The sequence below is a fragment of the Argopecten irradians genome, chromosome 1 (genome assembly GCF_041381155.1).
Source record: "Argopecten irradians isolate NY chromosome 1, Ai_NY, whole genome shotgun sequence".
NCBI classification, from domain to species: domain Eukaryota; kingdom Metazoa; phylum Mollusca; class Bivalvia; order Pectinida; family Pectinidae; genus Argopecten; species Argopecten irradians.
Window position 1 is genome coordinate 37,060,698 of NC_091134.1, and position 24,566 is coordinate 37,085,263.

The window sequence follows — 24,566 nt, forward strand, 5'->3', positions numbered from 1 at the left end:
TTTTGATGTGCATTAGAGGAAGAAATTCAGCTGAAATAACCTGTGTCTTATGTTGCTTCAGTTTTAAAATGACTAAGTGCAGGGGTGGATATGACGACAGTGATAGCAACCCCTGGAGTATTGAGGATGCACTTACACCTATACGGATCTACTGTATCTGTAATGGAACGCGCTGTTCCATCCGAACCGAATCGGTACAAGTGGTTCGTTTCTTGAAGCGTACTACTTGGACCAAGATGGTGGACCCGATGTATTTCATTTGTCGTTGAAATTTCATTTTTGATGAAAACATGGCGTAATAGATTTTTCTTCGTTTAAATATGATTTATTGTGCATTCAAATGCATTTTGAATCTTTCCAGGTATTGCTTAATTATATATCGTAATGATATGATGACAGAAAGCATCTAGTTTTTGAAATCGAAGCGTATCTTTATACGGGTGCCACCATTTTGGAAAAACTCAAACGCTTTCCATAAGCAGGTATGTATCATTATAATCAGAACAACTGGTACGAATATGCAAATCTTTAGTTATAGACCTTACCTCGTCCGGCACATGTGGGAATTATTTTTAACACTTGTTTCTGAATCTGGTGACATTTTCGGTGTTGTGTACAATGTCTCTTATTGGTCAACATCTCGGTGGTGTTGATGAGTCCAATAATTTTCATAGTGATGCGTAATCCGTCTTTTAGGCGCCCTTACTCTGGCAGGAAGGTCAAATCGTCTGACAGGGAAAGCGGTAAACGTAAGGCTTCCGACAGGTATATGGGTTTGTCGGCAGATAGCCTTGTCTCTGATCTGACCCTTCCCTCTTCACCAGGAAGCAGTCCCTCTATCCCAGCTTCTCTCTGTTGGGACAACCTGGCTCATAGAACGCTCTAACAACGTCAGGTAGAAGTGATCCAAAACCTTCAGTGACCAACGCTGGTATACCCTGTGGCCCAATAGCTTCTTGTCCTTGGGTAGATCCTTGTCCGACTCCTTGTATCATTAGTGATTATATTTACGTGTTCTTGCTGAAAATACCTTCGGGTAACAGCGTTGCTAATTGTTGGTCGGGAATTCAGTCGTCATTCCTACCTGCCATTCCTCTTCAGACTCAATTCAATCTGGAAACCCAATCTTTTTCTCATGTTTCTGTGGTCGGTCAATCAGTCGGTTAATTTTCATCCGGCGCCTTCCGCTAGTCCAGGGACAACCAAACCAGCCTGTGAATGGTTTGAGGATTCAGAATCCCGGTAGTTACGTCCCCAAATTCGTACATGTTGAGTCCCGTTAGGCAAAATTTTGACATTTTTTCTCCCGAATGGCAGCTGAAGCCGTTTGTGTTTCAATCGGTTTGTCAGATTTGAGGCCAATCTGCTTGTTTCGGCCCTGAATGTTTGTGGCTGAGGCAGCCCCTCAGCCGAGGCAACCCCTCAGCCGAGACCTTCTTTTGCAGCCCCGGTTAAGCGAGGTGCATCTATGTCCTCCATGAAGTTAGCTCCCCGGTAAGTCTTTGTGTTAAATTACTTGACCTTTTGAACTTCTTGCCATTGTTTCTTTGAAGTTTCTTACTCTGATGACGATTTTCCTGGTTGCTTTGACTTCGGGTTGTACACGCAATGAAACCCATACCTTGTCATGTATTCAATCATTTCTTTGATGATTTATGTGATTATTTCCAGTTACCCTGATAACTAACCATGTTTTCAGCTACAAATTAGTTTTCAGGACTCTCCCCTGAGAGCCTAATAGAATCCTTTCCGTACTTTGTGTTGCAGGTTGCTCGGATGTTTTGTCCTTGTTGTCGAGCCTTACGTGGGGGAGATGCTGGTTAATCCCAGTTCTCGATTATTTCTGCAAATAAAAGAGGGTAAGCGAGACATACCTCCATCTCTTTCTTGTTGGATCTGTAAGGTCATCCGTTGTGCGTTTGATCTTACAAACGAAGGGCACGGGTTCTTGCTAAATTTAAGTTGAGAGGTCAGAGTTCTGACTACTTCCTTGTTCTTCTCTCTGGCTGATCCTTTAAGAAGGTCATGTCTGCAGCTTTCTGGTAAGGACAGATTTATATGAGATCTTTGGCATCCACCAGATTTATCTGAAACTTGCCTAAAATGATCCCCTATAAAGTGTTATTATTTTGCTGGTAGGTCCGAAATCTGAGATTGCATCCAACTTTCAAACACATTTGGACTTTTTCTCAAGTTCCACCAGATTTTTCTGAAACTTTGATGAAATTATCCCAACTATGTGTTGTTAATTTTGCTGATCAATTTTAAATCTAAGATGGCCGCATTCCTCCTCCGTATTAGAAGACAAATCTCAAAGTGTAGAGTAAGGCCATGAGAGATTATGCCAGCTCTACGACTCGTTATACATGTAAGTACGTGTATTTCGTATTATAAAACAGGACAAATCAAAATATCAGATTCATATATTTATTAAGTTAATAATATTTTAAACACATAGGTATACCTAGTACATATATTTTCCCAACAACATTGAAAGTATCTTGTTATGGAATCAAACCTTCAATATATGAATATATATTCAGTTTATGTATGGAATCAAAAAATCGTAGACCGACGAATATGTCAAAATGATAAAATAGTAAAATAAAATTAGATCCAAATATATTAACCAAATACAAATGTAAGTGAAATGTTGGTTTTTAATTTATTGTAAGCAGAAAATATCAAGAAAAAGTCTTGTCAAAATATCAATATTTAAAAATCCTCCTTGTATCCATATACATTGTACAGTATATGTAGATAAAATGATAAAAATGTAAAATGTATCTTTTATAGAAAGATATGTCTTTAAAAATCTTCAGCAGTGAAACGAAAATAGTATATATCATGACATTACGTATACAGTAGCACATTGTGAAATAAATGGTAATATATATACATGTATGCATTTCCATAGATCTTGATTTATACAAAACTTGTGAAAATAGAAAATATCATTAAATTATGCATAAAATATATCACAATTTATTACAAATTGGTTTTTTTTAATTTATCACAGATTACTTCAGTCAGGGCTATTCCAGAAAATGAATCATGATATGTTTTCAGCTATAACCTGGTAATGTCATATATTATTTATCTATCCTTTTTAAGTCAATAGGGTCATTAGAGTTATTTAAGGAATGTCTGGTAAACATGTAGTTCTACATTTATGTATTTATGAACAGTGACAATTCATTCTTTATTCTTTTTAATGCATTTAGTAATTGTTGATTGTCTTGATTCCCAATTTCCATTGTCTTTATTGGTCTTTATTTTAAGGTGGAAGGGGAAGGCGGTAAATTGTTTTAATATCGATCTCTCCTCATTGTCATTTCTGGGATAGCCCTATTAGCTTAGCTGAAAGCTGAAATATATCACAGAAGCTTAATATATGACATTAAAACTAAACGAATTCAACAAATTTCTTAGGCAACATAATTAAAAACTTCATCACAGATGACGTAAGTAAAGCTAAAAAACATAAAAACCATCACAAAGTTCTAAGAAACTCCGGTAGTATAAAGGACCATATAAGAAATGCTAAGGTTTTAAAAATTACTATAGTTACATCCATGTTTATCGCATGATTTTAAAGCAAAAACAAAATAATTTATATCATGAGAATGGTGAAAATACATTCATCACAGATTTCTTGATTTTCTCAGAGTATGCTTTTGAAAATGCTTAAGGATCAAATATAATATTTTCTTATATAAAAACAAATCCTAAAAACTATTTAACTTATTATTAAAATTCATCAAAGATTTCTTGGAAGTGTGTAGTGAAAACAAGAATCACAGATTTTTGAGGTAAATACAAATGCTAAAAGTTAAAATTTATCACAGAAATTTTCAATGTTAAACTAATTATCACAGAGAACTTTGGACAATAATAACAGTTCAGTATCATCAGAGCACTCTTAGGGCAACACAAAAAGTTAAAAAATGATCACAGATTTCTTTAGCACAGGTTTTCTTTCTCTTCAAGTGTTCTCCAAGATATCCTCCAGTTTTTCAAGGACAAACTGACAGCTTGGTCTGATGCGTGGATCATCCTCTGTGCACATTTGAGCAATCTCGTCCACCTCAATGATACCAAATGTTTCACAGATCTCGTCGACCATGTATCCTACAGCGTAGACATCGGAAGCTGGGGTAGAATAGTGGCCTTCTCTGATTTCTGGGGCGTACTCCTCTCTGTATTGCATATGATAATTGGGATCTGCTGAGAACCGATGTCCTCTCCTGAAGGAAGCAAGGCCCATGTCAATGTACCTGTCAAACAAAACAAAACCAGATTCACGAAAGAGAATCTATCAGAAACCCACAATGGACAAAAAAAACCAATAACAAATAAATAAATAAATTTAATATCAAAAATTGTTTGTAGTTAAAACTATTGTCAAAGATTTTTTATGCCTTCCATACATGTGCAGTTATGCTTGTCTATAAAGGTCATGCACAAGTCAAACTCAAATTCTATTGACACCAGAAACTGTAATTAGTTTTGGTTGTTATACAGAGGTAATCACCATTCCATTACTTTGAGAAGCAATGTCACATACCTGACTATATTTGTCATGTCATCAGACTGCCAGTTGACCAAGACATTGTCTGATTTGATATCATTAATCAATATTTGCTTCTCGTGGATCATCTTCAATCCCCAGAACAGTTGATAAACCAAGGCAATCCACTTCCTTTTAGCACGGAATGTGTGTGGACGGTCCTTTATCAGTTTCCTCAGAGTGTAGCCTTTGGCGAAACATTCCTGGACGAGGGAGACATCAGTAGATATGAATGGAGACACCATGAGTCCGAAGCATTGAGGCACAAAGTTGGTGGACTGTAGATATAACAATATCTGGGCCTCATGGTGGATATCGTACAGGGTAGTGCTCTCCTCTTCGTACTCTTTCACACACATATCTACTGTGAACTGGGAATGTTTGGCGAAGTAGACACATCCGAAGCCTCCTCGTCCCAGAACCACGGTGTTATTTTCTGTCTGTTGATAAGTGATGTCAGTATATTCTATCACAGGGATGTTGATGTCATCCAGGGAAGAGGGTATATTCTTTAAATCAGTGTATCCAAATTCTGGGAAAGGAGAAGTTGTAGTTAGATACTTCTCAAGATGGCCTTCATATGGAACTTTCTGGTGGAATCTACAAAGAGAACATACATGACATTCACTGAAACTGTAAAACTCTATCAATGATTTCATGCATTCTTAATATTGAGGAATTTGTAACCAAAACTTAAAAATTGCTGTCTTCATACGATTATTGCTTGTGTGACAGTTTATGTAGTATCGGTACGATCACACATATTTGCAAACTTAAACCGGTATGTTAGAAAACTTTAATTCTGATCAATGAACATGAAAAAACCCAAGTAAATTGGGAATGTATATATCATTTATTCATGTTCTCCATTTATTATCCAATAGAATAAACAACCAAAACACAAGAAATGTATTTTCACGGCGACAGAGGCACTGGCTTTATTACAAAATCACCATTTATATACATATATCTATAATTAGTGCATATGTTTACTTACACATGCATGTAAAGTAGATAATTAACTACTCCAAATAGACCCGATTTAGAAAAATCTCATTCGACACAACAAAATGTTATTCTTAACCAATTTTCACCCCAAAACTCAAAACTCACAAAAAACAATTAACACGTGTATATCCCGCTACCTGAGTCGCCTGAATGACCAACACAGGTATACCGACACGTGTACGTTCCCGTATTTGCACAACGTGCAAATAGGCGCCACCTATTGGCGTAACATATTACGGAGAAAACAATTTCAACCTAATTCCCCAGTCAAACGGTTGAAATTATATGTATTAGATTTTCACTTATTTTGTTACAAGATATAATGATGATAAAGCTTAAGTTAGCAATTATAATCAGTATATCAATCACATAACAAGGATTCCGCTTATTTGCATATAGCATTTAGTGGTATGTTTCGTTTATTAGCATAAAACCATCTAGTCCCGATTGTTTCTAGGATTTATTCAATGAGGGAATCAATCTCTTATCCCACTTTATTTAATTCGGGTAGCAGGTGGTTTAGGAGCAGTATACAGACCTTGGTTTGTCTTCTTGCATTTTCTTCATCTTCTTTGCTATGACATCACAACGGGTATTGAAAGCGACTGCTGCTGTTGCCCCCTGTAGGCTGTCCCCGTGAAAAGTTTGATGATGCGTGTTGGAAATTCCTCTAACTTCAGAATCACCACTGTTATAATGAAATTGATGCATAAAAATGTATTTCCAAAAAGGAACTCGTTTCACGAAAATAAACCTTCGAATAATAAAATTTATACTGATACTAATGATCAAGCATTTATTTCTATCTTTTCTATTTCTGAAATGTGTTTCCTTAATTGGTTACACTGGGGTAAATTATTTGCTTTCTTGAAGTGACTAAGAGTTTGATACATCAGTTCAAAAAATAGTAAATTAATGAGCAGAACTTTGTTATAATTTACCTCTTTGTTGTCATACGATTCTTCATCATCTTTAGAATGATGTTCGATTCCACTTCGCCCATGATAAACTGTTCACCATCAAGTTCTCCTTCAATGCGACCGCTTTCATTGAAGTGAAACTGCAAATGATATACGTAAAAGTGTAGTTGATACTTTTTTATATTCTAGCTGAAGCAGTATTCATTTAGAAAAGAAAGGAATTTAGATAGTATATATAAATACTTTAAAAGGTCACTTAGCAAGTAGAGTGTTCATTGGCGAAATGGGCCCTTGATTCAAATTGGTGAAAGGGGCTCCTGGTTCAAATTAGTGAAAGGGGCCCTTGGTTCAACTTCGAATAAAAGCAGAATCAAGAAAATACAAAGTAACAGTTGAAAAATTGTAAAACTAAAATATTTGAAAAACAAGATTTTGGAGAAAAAAATGTCAACTGTTGCATTATGGCATTAAGTATCTTCTCACATACCATGCGCTGGTATTTGTCCAAAACTGCTTGAACACCTGTGTCCATTGTATCCTGAACTGCTTGAACACTTGAGCTCATTATGTCCTGAACTGCCTGAACACTTGTGTTCATCGTGTCCTGAACTGCCTGTGAGGCCATATCCTGTTGATTCAATCCAGTGCTGTATGTTTGGGTTTCAAATTCTGTTGTGGACTGTTTAACTTGTGTTGCAGCAGAAGTGCTGTCTGGTCTTATCTGTAAGGCCAAAAATATGTTCTACAATGTATTGTGAAATATTTGAATATATTACTTTAATTCAGAATTCAATACTTATAGACCAGTTCATACATATTAGCATTTATAAAAAAGAATATTTGTTATGAAACTATGAGGCAACTTTTTTTAAAAAACTGATCTGCATTCTTTTTTCCCCGAAAGATTCGTTTATATATTTATATTGTATAACTTGTCAAAAATTCCGTTTTCAATGCTAGTATGAAATTAAGAAATCCCTTGACCTATACATACTTGTTTAATGATATATTGGTTCAGGTTGTTAGGTAGAGACTTGTCCATTCCAATACCAAGATTTGAGAGAATCTCTTGTTGATCAGTTTCTCTTAAAATCTGTTCATATACACCATTATCTAGGTGTATAAGGGGCCTACATCGGAGCCCTCTCCTTCCTTGCCTGTAAATGTTATACAGACCATCGTCACAACCAACATACAGCTTCATCTCTCTCTGGACATAGCTGTTATAGGAACTGGCCATTCCGTCCAGGATGTTGTATCGGGCTGGCTACAATGGAGAATTTCATTGTGAATCAAATTATTGTGAATCAAATCAATCATATCTCTGTGGATCAAAGCCTTTTAAATTTTGCTATAACTGTAGACTACCTGATATAAACCTATGGTCGATCATTGGAAAAGAAAAGAAGAAAAACGGACATCAGGAATCTGAATGGTTCAAACAGTATAATAATATCATTTCTATGTTAGCAGGATCATCAAAAGCAGAAAATTTGGGCCCTAAAAGAGTCGCTCTTCGTTTTTGTACTGTACTGTAGTAGACGTATGCCTGTCTTTCAAAAGCGGTACGGGATTAATTAAAATCTATTTAATCTAGAAATGAGAAAGACAAAACTTTTTCATTGAAACTAAAAGTCAATTCTACCATTCTAACGTCCACCCCCCCCAGCCCTCCTTCCAACCTCCATTCCATCTTGCATCTTAGCCCGAGAACGAAATAAATTTGAAATATCACAACTTACCTTTACAGCCTTGTTACCGACTAATCTTCCACCATATGGCGGGCATGGTATTTTCTTCTTCGCTTTTAAGGTAGCTCCATGTTTTAGCTGAGCTTAGTTATCTGGCGGTACTTCGCGGCAGACAATATGTGTTGCTATGGAGTCATTCGTATCTTAGCGCCACCTAAACTTATTCGCTGCGCCATCTAGCAGTATAACAAGGGAGGTAACTCTCTGTTAGACTGTGACTGTAGTAGACTGGTTACGCAGAGTAGAGAACTAAGGAAAGAATGTAAAAAAAACATCGTCATAATTTTCAAGTTTTCATTTAATAATCCTTTTTTTAATTTTCTTGCTAAAAAAAAATGCTACGTACAGTAAAACACACAGTGATCCGAGAATTAGTTAGTTTATAAATATAATTCCATGTAATATTATACCTGTATGTACCTCAATGTCCATAGACCACCATTCAGATGTTTAGGTTTTACATGTGTTTAAGTATACTCTTGATAAAAAATGGTAAAAATCACCTGGTTTGGCTTGTGGGTCAGGAAGATCGTAAAGCCAAACCAGGTGTAGCGACTTGAGAGACAGGTGAATGTTGAGTAGTGGTCAAAAATTGTCTGACCTACTTGTTGATGTTTTTATGTTTTCTAGCTTTCTTTCCTCCTTTTCCCATTCTCTTTCCATTCGTTCCTCTAGGTCCCACAACTACTACAATATGTAAGCTTAGTCGAACTTTAGATTTCACATGAACAATATTTTTATACTTTCGGCAAATTGTCAGGGTCTCAGGGATAGGGCAAAAAGGAAAGATGTTTTCTCTTATCTACGGGACAAAAAATATAGTATATTTTGTTTACAGGATACTCATTTCACAACAGATGAGGAAAATACTATTAGAAATGAGTGGGGTTACGAATGCTACTTTAGTTCGTATACTTCAAACTCACGTGGCATAGCAATTCTTTTAAATAATAATTTTGAATGCAAAGTGCACAAAGAAAAAAAAGATTTAAACGGTAATTTTCTAGCACTTGATTTACTTATTGAGGGCTCCAAGTTTACCCTTATTTCACTTTACGGTCCTAACCGAGATAATCCAATTTTTTATGCCATAGTCTCAGAAGCAATAGAAAATTTTAGTAATGAGAATGTAATAATTTGTGGCGATTTTAACTTAGTTCTTAATCCTGAAATGGACTACGATAATAACTATCGAAATATTAATAATGCTGCTTCAAGGGAAAAAGTTCTAGAATTAATTGAAAATCATAGCCTGGTTGATATTTACAGAGAACATCACCCCGATAATAAAAGATATACATGGCGTAGAGTTAATCCAATAAAACAGGCCAGATTAGATTTTTTCTTGATTTCAGAATCACTTCTATCTAGTATACACAAGTCGAGTATCGAACCTAGTTATAGATCGGATCACTCTGCCGTAATCATATCCTTGAAATTAAATGAATTTAAAAGGGGAAGAGGCTTTTGGAAATTTAATAATTCTCTACTGAATGAATCTGAGTATCTCGATACCATTAAACAAACTATTAAGGCGATCAAGTTGCAATATTGTCTCCCTGTATATTGTTTTAATTCCATATCTAACATCCCCAATAGTGAAATCCAATTTTTAATAAATGATCAGTTATTTTTAGAAACCTTATTGATGGAGTTAAGAGGAAAGTCTATTTCATATGCATCATTTAGGAAAAGACAACAGAATCTCAATGAAGAAAATCTTAAAAAATCAATAGAATCATTAGAAGACTGTACTGATCCTGACCTAGACGAGATAAATGAAAAGAAAAAGCAGTTAGAATCCATTCGTATGAAAAAGATAAAGGGTAGCATGATACGATCAAGAGCACAGTGGTGGGAAAAACCAACAGCATATTTTTTTAAAATTAGAAAATAGGAATTATACTTCAAAAATCATTCCTAAGATACAGAAAGAAGACAAGGTCATTAATATTCAGGAAGAGATACTGAATGAAGTTCGTTTATTTTATGAGGAATTGTACAGAAACAGAGATGTTGATAATATTAATTTAGATTTATTTCTTGAAGATTATGATGTCCCTAAGTTGAGTGAGAATGAATCAAACAATCTTGAAGGTAAAATATCTTTTAAAGAAGCAGGTTTCGTTTTGAAAAATATGAAAAACAATAAGAGTCCAGGTGCAGATGGTTTTACAGCAGAATTTTTTTAAAGTATTTTGGAGTTATATAGGGGAATTTGTTGTTCGCTCAATTAATCACAGTTTTTCAATTGGTCAGCTATCTATTACTCAGAGACAAGGTGTAATTACATGTATCCCCAAGGGAGATAAACCACGTCACTTCCTCAAAAATTGGAGACCCATTTCTCTTTTAAACATTACATATAAAATTGCTTCTGGTATAATTTCACAAAGAATAAAATCGGTTCTAGGAAAACTTATTAATGAAGATCAGACAGGTTTTTTGTCAGGGCGCTACATTGGTGAAAATATTCGTACAGTATATGATGTCATGCAGTATGCAGAAGATCTAAACATTCCAGGTATGTTACTTATGATTGATTTCGAGAAAGCATTTGATTCTGTGTCATGGGGTTTTATTGATAAAGTTTTAGAATATTTTAATTTTGGAATAGATATTAGAAACTGGGTCAAAACTTTGCATAAAAATGTGTTTTCAGTCATAAATCAGGGTGGTAATATTTCTTCCCCACTCAGCATTCATCGTGGTTGTCGTCAAGGGGATCCGATCGCCCCATACCTGTTCATTATGTGTGTTGAAATTTTAGCTGTTAAGAAATAATAAAAAAAATCAAAGGGATTGAATTGCAAAATGTAAATATATTCAATTTACAAAATGCTGATGATACCGGTTTAATATTAGACGGTTCAGAAAGATCTTTAAGGGAATCTATTGTTGAATTGAACCACTTTGCCAGAATTTCAGGGCTTTCTATTAATACGAGTAAGACACAAGTTATTTGGATAGGTAGTTGCAAATATAGTCAAGAAACCTTCTTGCCAGAACTGAATCTGATTTGGGGAAAGGATAAATTTAGCTTTCTAGGAATAGAATTTTGTGTAGATTTAAATGAAATCCCCAAGATGAATTTTGATAAAAAGATTGTGAAACTAAAATCACTTTTAAATGTATGGAGCAGGAGAAATTTGACACCACTTGGTAGAATTAACATAATAAAATCTTTATTAATTTCACAGCTTAACTACCTGTTCATTACTTTGCCTAATCCTCCTGAGAAATTTATTAACAAATTGAACTCTCTATTATATGATTTCCTGTGGAATAACAAACCACATAAAATAAAAAAAGTTTTATTATTCAAAATTACACAGAAGGTGGGTTAAAAATGATTGATGTACGTTCTTTTATTGATTCACTAAAATTAGGCTGGGTAAGAAGAATATTTCAGTCTTCTAGTAAATGGAACCTGCTTCTGAATACTACTATAGACTTCAATAAATTACAAAATTGTGGCAAAGAATTCATTTGTGTCTGTGCCTCCTCATGCAAAAATAAGTTTTGGAAAGATGTTTTTAAAGCCTGGGTCAGAATGAATAACTCTATGTTTCTGAGAAATGTTACACAGGATTCTATCTTAAAAACACCGCTATGGTATAACAATGATATTCAAGTTGGAAATAATTATGTCTTTTATGACCACCCTCCCCCACTCCAAAATGGTATCAAGAAATGGAATGAATATTTTGATTTTTGAATTTGATAATGAAAAATGGCAAAAAATACTTAAAATACCCATTTTCTGTCACAAAAAGTTCCAAACTGCAATGGTTTCAGGTTAGATTAAACGAAATTATACACCATATTTTTAATAACGAATACTTTTCTTTACAAAACAAAGTTGTATCCTAGCCCATTATGTTCACTCTGTAATAAGGAAAGAGAAAACTAACTATTATTCACTGTAATAGGGAATGTTTGTGAAGTACAAAAGCTATTACAGCAATTTGAAAATCTGTGTGACATTTTATTTATTCCTGTTGTTTTAAATAAAGAATCATTTCTTTTTGTGGAATATTGTCTCCGGTTGCTAACATTGTTGATAACGAAATTATAATCTTAATCAAACACTACTATATATATATAAAAGTAGATGTCTACATAAACCCTTAAGTCTTGACGCCCTCCTCATCAATACTATTAAAGATCATTTCAATACTGTGAAATTCACCACATATTATAAAAATGAAAACATAAAAAGGAAATTTGACAATAATTGAGAAAATGGAAACATTTTATTGAATGTAGCTATAAAAATTTAACATGCATGTGTGAAACCAAAACTTTAATTTTAATTCCTGACTTTGCCTTTTTAAAAAAAAATGTTTTTTTGCTTGTTTTTTTTCTTCTTCTTCTTCATCTTATAGCAGTTGTGGGATCTCTCTCTCTCTCTTTTTCTCTTTCTTCCCTCTTTTTCTCACCCCCTCTCCAAATTTAAGTGTTTGATGTATAGTTAATTATAAAAATGAGGATTTTCTTTCTTTTGTGTATGAGCTAAGAATGTGTGAAGGTATACAAGGGTGTGTAAGTGTGTGTGCTTATGCTAGGGTGTGTATGTATGTATGTATGTATGTATGTATGTATGTATGTATGTATGTATGTATGTGTATGTTATGTCATATATGTATATATCTTCAACACTATATATGTACCTGTGCATGTACGCTTTGTAAGTATGCTTGTATATGTATCTATGTATGCATGTAAGTATGTATCTTTGTAAGGAAATATGTAACACTATACATATGATTTACAATATATGTGTGTATGTATAAATCTAATAATAGATGTATGAATGTATCTATGTACTTTATATGATTGCAGTTAATATACATGTAAAATATGTGTATATGGTATGTCGGAGTGAATGTGTATGATTGTATTATGTTATGTACTATAAAAATGCCTTGAAAAAATACATATTTTTTCAAAATTACACAAATACATTTCGGAAAAAATCATTCCATTCACAAAATATTGATGTCACAATAGATACCTTAGGCATGATATAGCTATGTAACATTCAATGGCAGAATATCATTACTACAGATATAAAGGAGAATACAGACAAGAGGCCCATGGGCCTTAACGGTCATCTGGCACAATACAACATCGTCGTTTAAAGATTTTAGCCTAATTGACTCCTGTGACCTTGAATGAAGATCAAAGTCATTCATTTGAACAAACTTGGTAGCCCTTCATCCCAGCATATCACAGACCCAATATCAGGTCTCTAGGCCTCTTAGTTATTCACAAGAAGTCATTTAAAGATTTTAGCAATTTTGACCCCTGTGATCTTGAAGGCAGATCAAGGTCATTTTTTTAACAAATATGGTAGCCCTTCATCCCAGCATATCACAGGCCATCAGGTTTCTAGGCCTCTTAGTTATTCATAAGCAGTTATTTCAAGATTTTAGCCTATTTGACCCCTGTGACCTTGGATGAAGGTCAAGGTCATTCATGTGAACAAACTTGGTTGCCCTTCATCCCAGCATGCTGTAGGCCCAATATGAGTGTCCTGGGCCTTACAGTTCTTGAGAAGAAGTCGTTTAAAGACTTTAGCCTATTTGACCCCTGTGACCTCGAATGAAGGTCAAGGTCATTCATTTGAACAAACTTGGTAGCCCTTCATCCAACCATGCTGCAGGCTTAATATGAGTACCCTGAGCCTTTCAGTTCTTGAGAAGAAGTTGTTTAAAGGATTTTAGCCTATTTGACCCCTGTGACCTTAAATGAAGGTCAAGGTCATTCATTTGAACAAAACTGGTAGCCCTTCATCCCAGCATGCTGCAGGCCCAATATGGGTAATCTGGGCCTTCTGGTTCTTGAAAAGAAGTTGTTTCAAGATTTTAGCCTTTTTGACCTCTGTGACCTTGAATGAAGGTCAAGGTCATTCATTTGAACAAACTTGGTAGCCCTTCATCCAAACATGCTACAGGCCAAATATCAGTACCATTGGCCTTTCGTTATTAAGAAGAAGTTGTTTGAATGAAAAGTTTATGCACGGCGCACGGCGCACGACGACGGACGGTGCATGATGACAATAGGTCATCCTGACCCTTCGGGTCAGATGACCTAAAAATCTAAGGTTTGAACCAAGGACCCACCAAACTCTATACATGGGCTCTACCTATGTTGTTACCTGGTCACTGATTATCGACCCAGTCAGGTTTATCCTCACCTGTACCTATCGTGACAGACACCAGATCGGTGTTGATTAGTTTACATTACATCTACATAATTATACCCAGGTAAGTATCTACATAGATAAAGGAGATAAAAGAAATCCCTTTATGGCAGAATTGTTTTCCAGAGTGTGACAAAATAAGTTGATTGTAATTCTAGATAGTATTAATTTATGTAGGCGGACTAGTGTTTTCTTCTCAATCATTGATGACACATTTTAATACCCTGCTTTTTATAAATACAGGAAATGTTTAATACATGACACGGTTTTTTTCCTGATTGGGAAATGTTTAATACATGAGTAGAACCTAATTATTTTTATTTATATATCTGTTTCATTAGCACAAATAAATGTTGTCATTTCTTAGCAGGAAAAAACTACTTATACAGTATGCTGTGTCATATCAGTCAGCTGGTGTGGGGGGACTATTTCTTCAAGAGTTTAAATCTGCTGCTGTGAGTACATACTTGATTGTTACTCAACATCAGCATTGGTTGGGAAATTAATTCTTTCATATTTAACTTGGTCTTCTCACATTCTTAAAACATTATTATCAATCCTTGCGTACAAGGGGAGACAATTTTGATTACAAAGGGAGATAAGTTAAATCACAAGGGGAGATAAATGAGCTTTCACAAGGGGAGACAACTCTACATGAAAAAGAAAGGAAATACAAAAAAAAATATGTATCATATCTCATCTGTCTGTAATCTCTTCCTCAAAAGACATGAACAATATCATACAAGTCCTTACACGATACCGGTGTTCATTCGAAATTTTTTAAAATCTCCGAGGTCAGCTAAAGTTAAAACTTTGTCTGATAAAGCTTATTTATTGAAGTAATTCTCAGATAGGCATGTGTTTAACACAAATGGACAAAAACGATTGATAACGGCAGGTTTTAAATACGGATGAGCTTCAGCAATGATCTTTGTCCATTGATAAAGGGGCATGATTCCGTGATTGGAACAATTAAGTTTGATAATTCCATGTGGTCTACATTTAGACTAGAACGGGTGGGAGGTAATATGTAACTTCTATATCACACATAAATAGACTGTACTATAAGGAAATGATAATGTCGGACTCTATATACCGCCAATCAGATAAATCGCAAAATAAACATTGGCAAGCTTTATTTCAAACATTTATTTTTTGAAAATTAAACTTGAAATGTACGTCATAAAAATAGCTCTTTTTTAATTATTTCACATAATAATGATTTTAAACTGACTTTTTCTTCCTTTTTTACAATTTGGGACATATGACTTGCAAAAACAGGATGGTATTATTTTGTTGGCCTTAACCATTCCTTTGGTAGTAGATATAAAATATCTTCAATGATAGCCATACTGTTTGACAATCAAACAACTCTGAACAATAGGTGAGACCTGATCAACCTAAATCATCACTTACGGAGACAATGTAGCATTTACTACAATAGAAATAGTATCGGTCTAGTTGGCTTACCATTCTGATTCACGCCTCCATGTAAAATACCAACAGTTGAGACAAACACCGAACCTGACCTGGCGGGCTGTCATTTCAGCACTTTAAGACGTAGATATTCTGTCGTGATATTTTTGTCAAGCCGTTGATATCTCAAATCTGATAAAATTATTTCTCAATCAAATCTATCTTATACTGAAGAACATTCAGCATTTAAACAAATGTGGTGTCAGAAACTTGAGCGTTGTTGGTTTTTTTCATCCCGTACATCTACATAATTATACCCAGGTAAGTATCTACATAGATAAAGGAGATAAAAGAAATCCCTTTATGGCAGAATTATTTTCCAGAGTGTGACAAAATAAGTTGATTGTAATTCTAGATAGTATTTATTTATGTAGGCGGACTAGTGTTTTCTTCTCAATCATTGAATGATGACACATTTTAATACCCTGCTTTTTATAAATACAGGAAATGTTTAATACATGACACGGTTTTTTCCTGATTGGAAATGATGTTTAATACATGAGTAGAAACCTAATTATTATTTTTATTTATATATCTGTTTCATTAGCACAAATAAATGTTGTCATTTCTTAGCAGGAAAAAACTACTTATACAGTATGCTGTGTCATATCAGTCAGCCTGGTGTGGGGGGACTATTTCTTGAAGAGTTTAAATCTGCTGCTGTGAGTACATACTTGATTGTTACTCAACATCAGCATTGGTTGGGAAATTAATTCTTTCATATTTAACTTGGTCTTCTCACATTCTTAAAACATTATTATCAATCCTTGCGTACAAGGGGAGACAATTTTGATTACAAAGGGAGATAAGTTAAATCACAGGGGAGATAAATGAGCTTTCACAAGGGGAGACAACTCTACATGAAAAAGAAAGGAAATACAAAAAAAAAAATATGTATCATATCTCATCTGTCTGTAATCTCTTCCTCAAAAGACATGAACAATATCATACAAGTCCTTCAACGATACCGGTGTTCATTCGAAAATTGTTTTAGCAGAACTTTGTTATAATTTACCTCTTTGTTGTCATACGATTCTTCATCATCTTTAGAATGATGTTCGATTCCACTTCGCCCATGATAAACTGTTCACCATCAAGTTCTCCTTCAATGCGACCGCTTTCATTGAAGTGAAACTGCAAATGATATACGTAAAAGTGTAGTTGATACTTTTTTATATTCTAGCTGAAGCAGTATTCATTTAGAAAAGAAAGGAATTTAGATAGTATATATAAATATAGTGTTCATTGGCGAAATGGGCCCTTGATTCAAATTGGTGAAAGGGGCTCCTGGTTCAAATTAGTGAAAGGGGCCCTTGGTTCAACTTCGAATAAAAGCAGAATCAAGAAAATACAAAGTAACAGTTGAAAAATTGTAAAACTAAAATATTTGAAAAACAAGATTTTGGAGAAAAAAATGTCAACTGTTGCATTATGGCATTAAGTATCTTCTCACATACCATGCGCTGGTATTTGTCCAAAACTGCTTGAACACCTGTGTCCATTGTATCCTGAACTGCTTGAACACTTGAGCTCATTATGTCCTGAACTGCCTGAACACTTGTGTTCATCGTGTCCTGAACTGCCTGTGAGGCCATATCCTGTTGATTCAATCCAGTGCTGTATGTTTGGGTTTCAAATTCTGTTGTGGACTGTTTAACTTGTGTTGCAGCAGAAGTGCTGTCTGGTCTTATCTGTAAGGCCAAAAATATGTTCTACAATGTATTGTGAAATATTTGAATATATTACTTTAATTCAGAATTCAATACTTATAGACCAGTTCATACATATTAGCATTTATAAAAAAGAATATTTGTTATGAAACTATGAGGCAACTTTTTTTAAAAAACTGATCTGCATTCTTTTTTCCCCGAAAGATTCGTTTATATATTTATATTGTATAACTTGTCAAAAATTCCGTTTTCAATGCTAGTATGAAATTAAGAAATCCCTTGACCTATACATACTTGTTTAATGATATATTGGTTCAGGTTGTTAGGTAGAGACTTGTCCATTCCAATACCAAGATTTGAGAGAATCTCTTGTTGATCAGTTTCTCTTAAAATCTGTTCATATACACCATTATCTAGGTGTATAAGGGGCCTACATCGGAGCCCTCTCCTTCCTTGCCTGTAAATGTTATACAGACCATAGTAGACGTATGCCTGTCTTTCAAAAGCGGTACGGGATTAATTAAAATCTATTTAATCTAGAAATGAGAAAGACAAAACTTTTTCATTGAAACTAAAAGTCAATTCTACCATTCTAACGTCCACCCCCCAGCCCTCCTTCCAACCTCCATTCCATCTTGCATCTTAGCCCGAGAACGAAATAAATTTGAAATATCACAACTTACCTTTACAGCCTTGTTACCGACTAATCTTCCACCATATGGCGGGCATGGTATTTTCTTCTTCGACCTACCTTAAATTCATGTTTTAGCTGAGCTTAGTTATCTGGCGGTACTTCGCGGCAGACAATATGTTGTTGCTATGGAGTCATTCGTATCTTAGCGCCACCTAAACTTATTCGCTGCGCCATCTAGCAGTATAACAAGGGAGGTAACTCTCTGTTAGACTGTGACTGTAGTAGACTGGTTACGCAGAGTAGAGAACTAAGGAAAGAATGTAAAAAAACCATCGTCATAATTTTCAAGTTTTCATTTAATAATCCTTTTTTTAATTTTCTTGCTAAAAAATAATGCTACGTACAGTAAAACACACAGTGATCCGAGAATTAGTTAGTTTATAAATATAATTCCATGTAATATTATACCTGTATGTACCTCAATGTCCATAGACCACCATTCAGATGTTTAGGTTTTACATGTGTTTAAGTATACTCTTGATAAAAAATGGTAAAAATCATACTGGTTACACTTGTTCATAACCAAAAAACACAAGCCAATCCAGGTGTAGCGACTTGATAGACAGGTGAATGTTGAGTAGTGGTCAAAAATTGTCTGACCTACTTGTTGATGTTTTTATGTTTTCTAGCTTTCTTTCCTCCTTTTCCCATTCTCTTTCCATTCGTTCCTCTAGGTCCCACAACTACTACAATATGTAAGCTTAGTCGAACTTTAGATTTCACATGAACAATATTTTTATACTTTCGGCAAATTGTCAGGGTCTCAGGGATAGGGCAAAAAGGAAAGATGTTTTCTCTTATCTACGGGACAAAAAATATAGTATATTTTGTTTACAGGATACTCATTTCACAACAGATGAGGAAAATACTATTAGAAATGAGTGGGGTTACGAATGCTACTTTAGTTCGTATACTTCAAACTCACGTGGCATAGCAATTCTTTTAAATAATAATTTTGAATGCAAAGTGCCCAAAAAAAAAAGATTTAAACGGTAATTTTCTAGCACTTGATTTACTTATTGAGGGCTCCAAGTTTACCCTTATTTCACTTTACGGTCCTAACCGAGATAATCCAATTTTTTATGCCATAGTCTCAGAAGCAATAGAAAATTTTAGTAATGAGAATGTAATAATTTGTGGCGATTTTAACTTAGTTCTTAATCCTGAAATGGACTACGATAATAACTATCGAAATATTAATAATGCTGCTTCAAGGGAAAAAAGTTCTAGAATTAATTGAAATCATAGCCTGGTTGATATTTACAGAGAACATCACCCCGATAAATAAAAGATATACATGGCGTAGAGTTAAATCCAATTAAAACAGGCCAGATTAGATTTTTTCTTGATTTCAGAATCACTTCTATCTAGTATACACAAGTCGAGTATCGAACCTAGTTATAGATCGGATCACTCTGCCGTAATCATATCCTTGAAATTAATGAATTTAAAAGGGGAAGAGGCTTTTGGAAATTTAATAATTCTCTACTGAATGAATCTGAGTATCTCGATACCATTAAACAAACTATTAAGGCTCAGATCAAGTTGCAATATTGTCTCCCTGTATATTGTTTTTAATTCCATATCTAACATCCCCAATAGTGAAATATCCAATGTTTTAATAAATGATCAGTTATTTTTAGAAACTTGTATTGATGGAGTTAAGAGGAAAATGTCTATTTCATATTGCATCATTTAGGAAAAGACAACAGAATCTCAATGAAGAAAATCTTAAAAAATCAATAGAATCATTAGAAGACTGTACTGATCACTGACCTAGACCGAGATAAATGAAAAGAAAACAGCAGTTAGAATCCATTCGTATGAAAAAGATAAAGGGTAGCACATGATACGATCAAGAGCAAAGTGGTTTGAGGAGGGGGGAAAACCAACAGCAATATTTTTTTAAATTTAGAAAATAGGAAAGTATACTTCAAAATTCATTCGTAAAATACAGAAAGAAGACAAGGTCATTACTAATCAGGAAGAGATACTGAATGAGTTCGTTTATTTATGAGGAATTGTACAGAAACAGAGATGTTGATAATATTAATTTAGATTTATTTCTTGAAGATTATGATGTCCCTAAGTTGAGTGAGAATGAATCAAACAATCTTGAAGGTAAAATATCTTTTAAAGAAGCAGGTTTCGTTTTGAAAAATATGAAAAACAATAAGAGTCCAGGTGCAGATGGTTTTACAGCAGAATTTTTTAAGGTATTTTGGAGTTATATAGGGGATTTTGTTGTTCGCTCAATTAACCACAGTTTTTCAATTGGTCAGCTATCTATTACTCAGAGACAAGGTGTAATTACATGTATCCCCAAGGGAGATAAACCACGTCACTTCCTCAAAAATTGGAGACCCATTTCTCTTTTAAACATTACATATAAAATTGCTTCTGGTATAATTTCACAAAGAATAAAATCGGTTCTAGGAAAACTTATTAATGAAGATCAGACAGGGTTTTTTGTCATGGCTGTACAATCTGTTGTAGTAGTGAAAAATTCGTACAGCAGTATATGATGTTACATGCAGATATGCCAGATGAATCTTAAACCATTCGTATGGATATTGTTAACTTTTGATTTGATTTCGAGAAAAGCAATTTGATTCTGTGTTCATGGGAGTGTTTATTGATAATAGTTAGTTAGGAATTAATTTTGATGTTTGAATTAGAGTATAAGAAAATGGGTCAAAACTTGTTGCATGAAAATTGTTGTTTTCAGTTTCAATAATATCAGGGTGGTATTATGTCATACCACACTCTGCATTTCAGTCGTGGTTGATCCGACAAAGGGGATCCAATCGCCCCATACCGTCCTTTCTAGTTTCTGTGTGTGGGAAAATTTTTAGCTGTTAGGAATAAGAAATAATAAAAATATCAAATGGATTGAACTTCAAAATGTAAATATTTTAAATGTACAATATGCTGATGATACCGGTTTAATATTAGACGGTTCAGAAAGATCTTTAAGGGAATCTATTGTTGAATTGAACCACTTTGCCAGAATTTCAGGGCTTTCTATTAATACGAGTAAGACACAAGTTATTTGGATAGGTAGTTGCAAATATAGTCAAGAAACCTTCTTGCCAGAACTGAATCTGATTTGGGGAAAGGATAAATTTAGCTTTCTAGGAATAGAATTTTGTGTAGATTTAAATGAAATCCCCAAGATGAATTTTGATAAAAAGATTGTGAAACTAAAATCACTTTTAAATGTATGGAGCAGGAGAAATTTGACACCACTTGGTAGAATTAACATAATAAAAATCTTTATTAATTTCACAGCTTAACTACCTGTTCATTACTTTGCCTAATCCTCCTGAGAAATTTATTAACAAATTGAACTCTCTATTATATGATTTCCTGTGGAATAACAAACCACATAAAATAAAAAAAGTTTTATTATTCAAAATTACACAGAAGGTGGGTTAAAAATGATTGATGTACGTTCTTTTATTGATTCACTAAAAATTAGGCTGGGTAAGAAGAATATTTCAGTCTTCTAGTAAATGGAACCTGCTTCTGAATACTACTATAGACTTCAATAAATTACAAAATTGTGGCAAAGAATTCATTTGTGTCTGTGCCTCCTCATGCAAAAATAAGTTTTGGAAAGATGTTTTTAAAGCCTGGGTCAGAATGAATAACTCTATGTTTCTGAGAAATGTTACACAGGATTCTATCTTAAAAACACCGCTATGGTATAACAATGATATTCAAGTTGGAAATAATTATGTCTTTTAGACTGTTACACTGTTACAATAAACATCCTTATGGTAGATTATGTTTCATTCTCCGTAAAATTCTCCATAAGTTATCTGTATTCTGTCGACGGGAAGTAAGCTTATACTAACGATATAATTTCTTCGGAACCTAAGATCCACTATTTAACTGTGTAATTAGTGAATATATGCCTCTCTCTCTGCTTATACATTATTTTAACTATGTACATAATCTACCAATCAAGCTTCGTTAAAAATAAACTTTGATCTGTTATAGACATATTGCCCTTTAGATCTTACGACCGATTTTGTTTGGACTACTTTAAATGTAACACTGTGAATTAAATAAATAATACCAAACCTGTCCTCAGTAACTGTTTTAATGTTGGTAAAAGTGAAAAATGATAGCATCACCTTGGCCTTACACCGTCGATAGCGGCTTGAAAAATTATCCTCTGACTCGATAAAAATCGATCTTGCATGTATTTTTTTCATTTTCCTTCGCATCATTACCCTTACTATGTGACTGGGATACCAATCGGTATGAGAAAGTATGCATGTTAAGTTCCTAGATGCAACATGGCAGAAACATTAGAATAGTGTGATAAACAGTCAGCAGCCAGTTTGTTATTTGACAAGGGAAAAGGTTAGCTATATGTTTACAGCTATATGTTTATATTCTAGTGCCTATAGACATATAGATTTTCGTGGGGCTGGATAAAAACGATAAAAAAAACGTACTCTACATAATAAATAGTTGTATAGAATACGGTAGCAGACGTGACATAAATAAAATTATCGCGTTCGAACGCAATATTTCGTTGTCAATAATATTTGTTCCCACGCAATAATATTTCGTTCCCACGCAATAATTCTATTTATTTCATGTCCGCTCCCAGCCACCGTAAAAGGACGAGCTATGATACGAATTCCTGTTTCAGCGACAATACAATCTTATGAAGATAGACATAATATGTAGGCATGCTTCCTACGTATAGAATATGTGTTTGATATGGTCTTCGATTTCAATATTTCCAGTCGCATTCCTCTTTGAATTTCAATATAATCAGATATGCCAGAAGTTTTCTAACAGATTAACAGATTTTATTTCACTCTCAGACATACAAGTATGTAACAGGAGGTCACTATACATAATATAAACATACAAGTATATTGGGCCCATAGCGCAACAGTGCATTACAATATGTATTAGTGATGTACATGCTCAATCAAAAGTTTTTCAATTTTCTTCAAAAACTTACATGTATTTGTCAGAACAGTAATGTTACATATAGTAAACAGGCCTTTCATTTTGATAACACTATGGTTTCTATAATAGTAACTTGGTATATACATTTCTCGTAAACGTTTCACCATTTCATTACTGCATTGAAACAAATAATGATATTCGTTTCCAATATCAGTAAAACATAGATTACAAGTTCTATTTACTTCAGGGGTCCCAGTCCATCTTCCAGTTTCTATAGGTAAGTGCATGTTCGAGGTTCTGAATTTTATGATGATTTGTCTATCTATTGGCTTTAGTTTCACAAGATACTTTTCAAATTCAAAATTGCTTTTAAAAATAGAATAAGTACGACCTCTTGATGAATTCTCTATATCATTAAACCATTTTTGTACAAATTGATCTTGTAATCTTTGTTTTACGATAGATTTCAAATATTCTCTATTATATGTACATACATTCTGGAAGTCCCATATATAATTCAAACCAGTTTCTTCAAAAATATTTTTAACATTTTGCATCCATTTGAATTCCATGATATTATTTGTTTGCAAGTTTAACATCAACTTATATATATTACTTGAAAGATTATCAGTAGTAATCAATTTATGCCAGAACATAATAATTCTGTTTTTAACCTCTATATAGTGAGGGAATCTCCCTAATTCACCATATACCATGTAATTACACGTACTTTTCCTAACGCCGAGTATACGTTTACAAAACTGTAAATGAAGCTTTTCAATAGCTGTAATATTTTCGTGACCCCATACTTCTACTGAGTACATCAATATTGGTAAAACAAGGGAATCATATACTTTTAACTGGAGAGGAAGAGGGATGTTTCTTATTTTCTTGTAAACAGCAAACATAGCTTTTCTTGACTGTTCCAACAGTTTCAATTTCGTTTTATGAAAACTCCCATTGTAATTCACCAATATTCCTAGATAAGAAAACGAATCTACAATTTCAATCTCTTTGTTAAATAATGTGAAATGAGTTCGAGACTTCCTCTTTGAAAAAATAACAATTTTTGTCTTATTTGTGTTTACTTCAAGTTTCCAATTTTCACAATAAATTTCAAATTTATTTAAGGCTGACTGTAGATCGTTAGCTGATTCAGCCATTATAACTGTATCATCTGCATAAAGAATTACAAATAGTTTAATATACATTCCAATAGTATTACCTAAATCTTTTACATTCTTCAAACAGTTGACACCATGCTCTTCAAAAAAAGTTTCAATATCATTAAGAAAAATAGCAAATAAGAAGGGTGACAAATTTTCTCCTTG

At 33.9% G+C, this 24,566-nt stretch overlaps 2 protein-coding genes across 3 annotated transcripts; both read right to left on the reverse strand.

Moving 5' to 3' along the window:
- Window positions 1–2,494: 2,494 nt before the first annotated feature.
- Window positions 2,495–8,370, reverse strand: LOC138326462 (uncharacterized). 2 transcript variants are annotated; one of them, XM_069272573.1, is made up of 8 exons: window positions 8,241–8,370; window positions 7,493–7,765; window positions 7,054–7,219; window positions 6,986–7,020; window positions 6,520–6,638; window positions 6,117–6,266; window positions 4,568–5,170; window positions 2,495–4,277 (listed from the first exon to the last, which is right to left on the reverse strand). In XM_069272573.1, the coding sequence occupies exons 2-8, from the start codon at window positions 7,736–7,738 to the stop codon at window positions 3,986–3,988; spliced, it is 1,611 nt and encodes a 536-aa protein (XP_069128674.1). In that variant the 5' UTR covers window positions 7,739–7,765; window positions 8,241–8,370; the 3' UTR covers window positions 2,495–3,985. The 2 variants fall into 2 exon arrangements, with proteins under 2 accessions (XP_069128674.1, XP_069128668.1); XM_069272567.1 differs by having other exon boundaries at window positions 2,496–4,277; window positions 6,986–7,219.
- An 8,574-nt stretch (window positions 8,371–16,944) lies between these two features.
- LOC138324120 (uncharacterized) lies at window positions 16,945–18,959 on the reverse strand. Its single transcript, XM_069269231.1, has 4 exons — window positions 18,902–18,959; window positions 18,287–18,354; window positions 17,391–17,624; window positions 16,945–17,067 (listed from the first exon to the last, which is right to left on the reverse strand). Exons 1-4 carry the CDS (start codon window positions 18,957–18,959, stop codon window positions 16,945–16,947), a joined length of 483 nt encoding a protein of 160 aa, XP_069125332.1.
- Window positions 18,960–24,566: the final 5,607 nt, after the last annotated feature.

Bases quoted from the DNA above. Each gene is read 5' to 3' on its own strand.
- LOC138326462 (XM_069272567.1), bottom strand. From the start codon at position 7,738: ATGGCCAGTTCCTATAACAGCTATGTCCAGAGAGAGATGAAGCTGTAT. The intron at 5,171-6,116 runs GTCTGTATACTG...TTCTCTTTGTAG, and splicing joins ATGCAAGAAGACAAACCAAG to ATTCCACCAGAAAGTTCCAT. The intron at 4,278-4,567 runs GTATGTGACATT...TTTGTTTGACAG, and splicing joins GACATGACAAATATAGTCAG to GTACATTGACATGGGCCTTG.
- LOC138324120 (XM_069269231.1), bottom strand. From the start codon at position 18,959: ATGGAAAGAGAATGGGAAAAGGAGGAAAGAAAGCTAGAAAACATAAAA. The intron at 18,355-18,901 runs GTAGGTCAGACA...CATGAATTTAAG, and splicing joins AAACATAAAAACATCAACAA to GTAGGTCGAAGAAGAAAATA. The intron at 17,068-17,390 runs GTATGTGAGAAG...TATCATTTGCAG, and splicing joins TGGACAAATACCAGCGCATG to TTTCACTTCAATGAAAGCGG.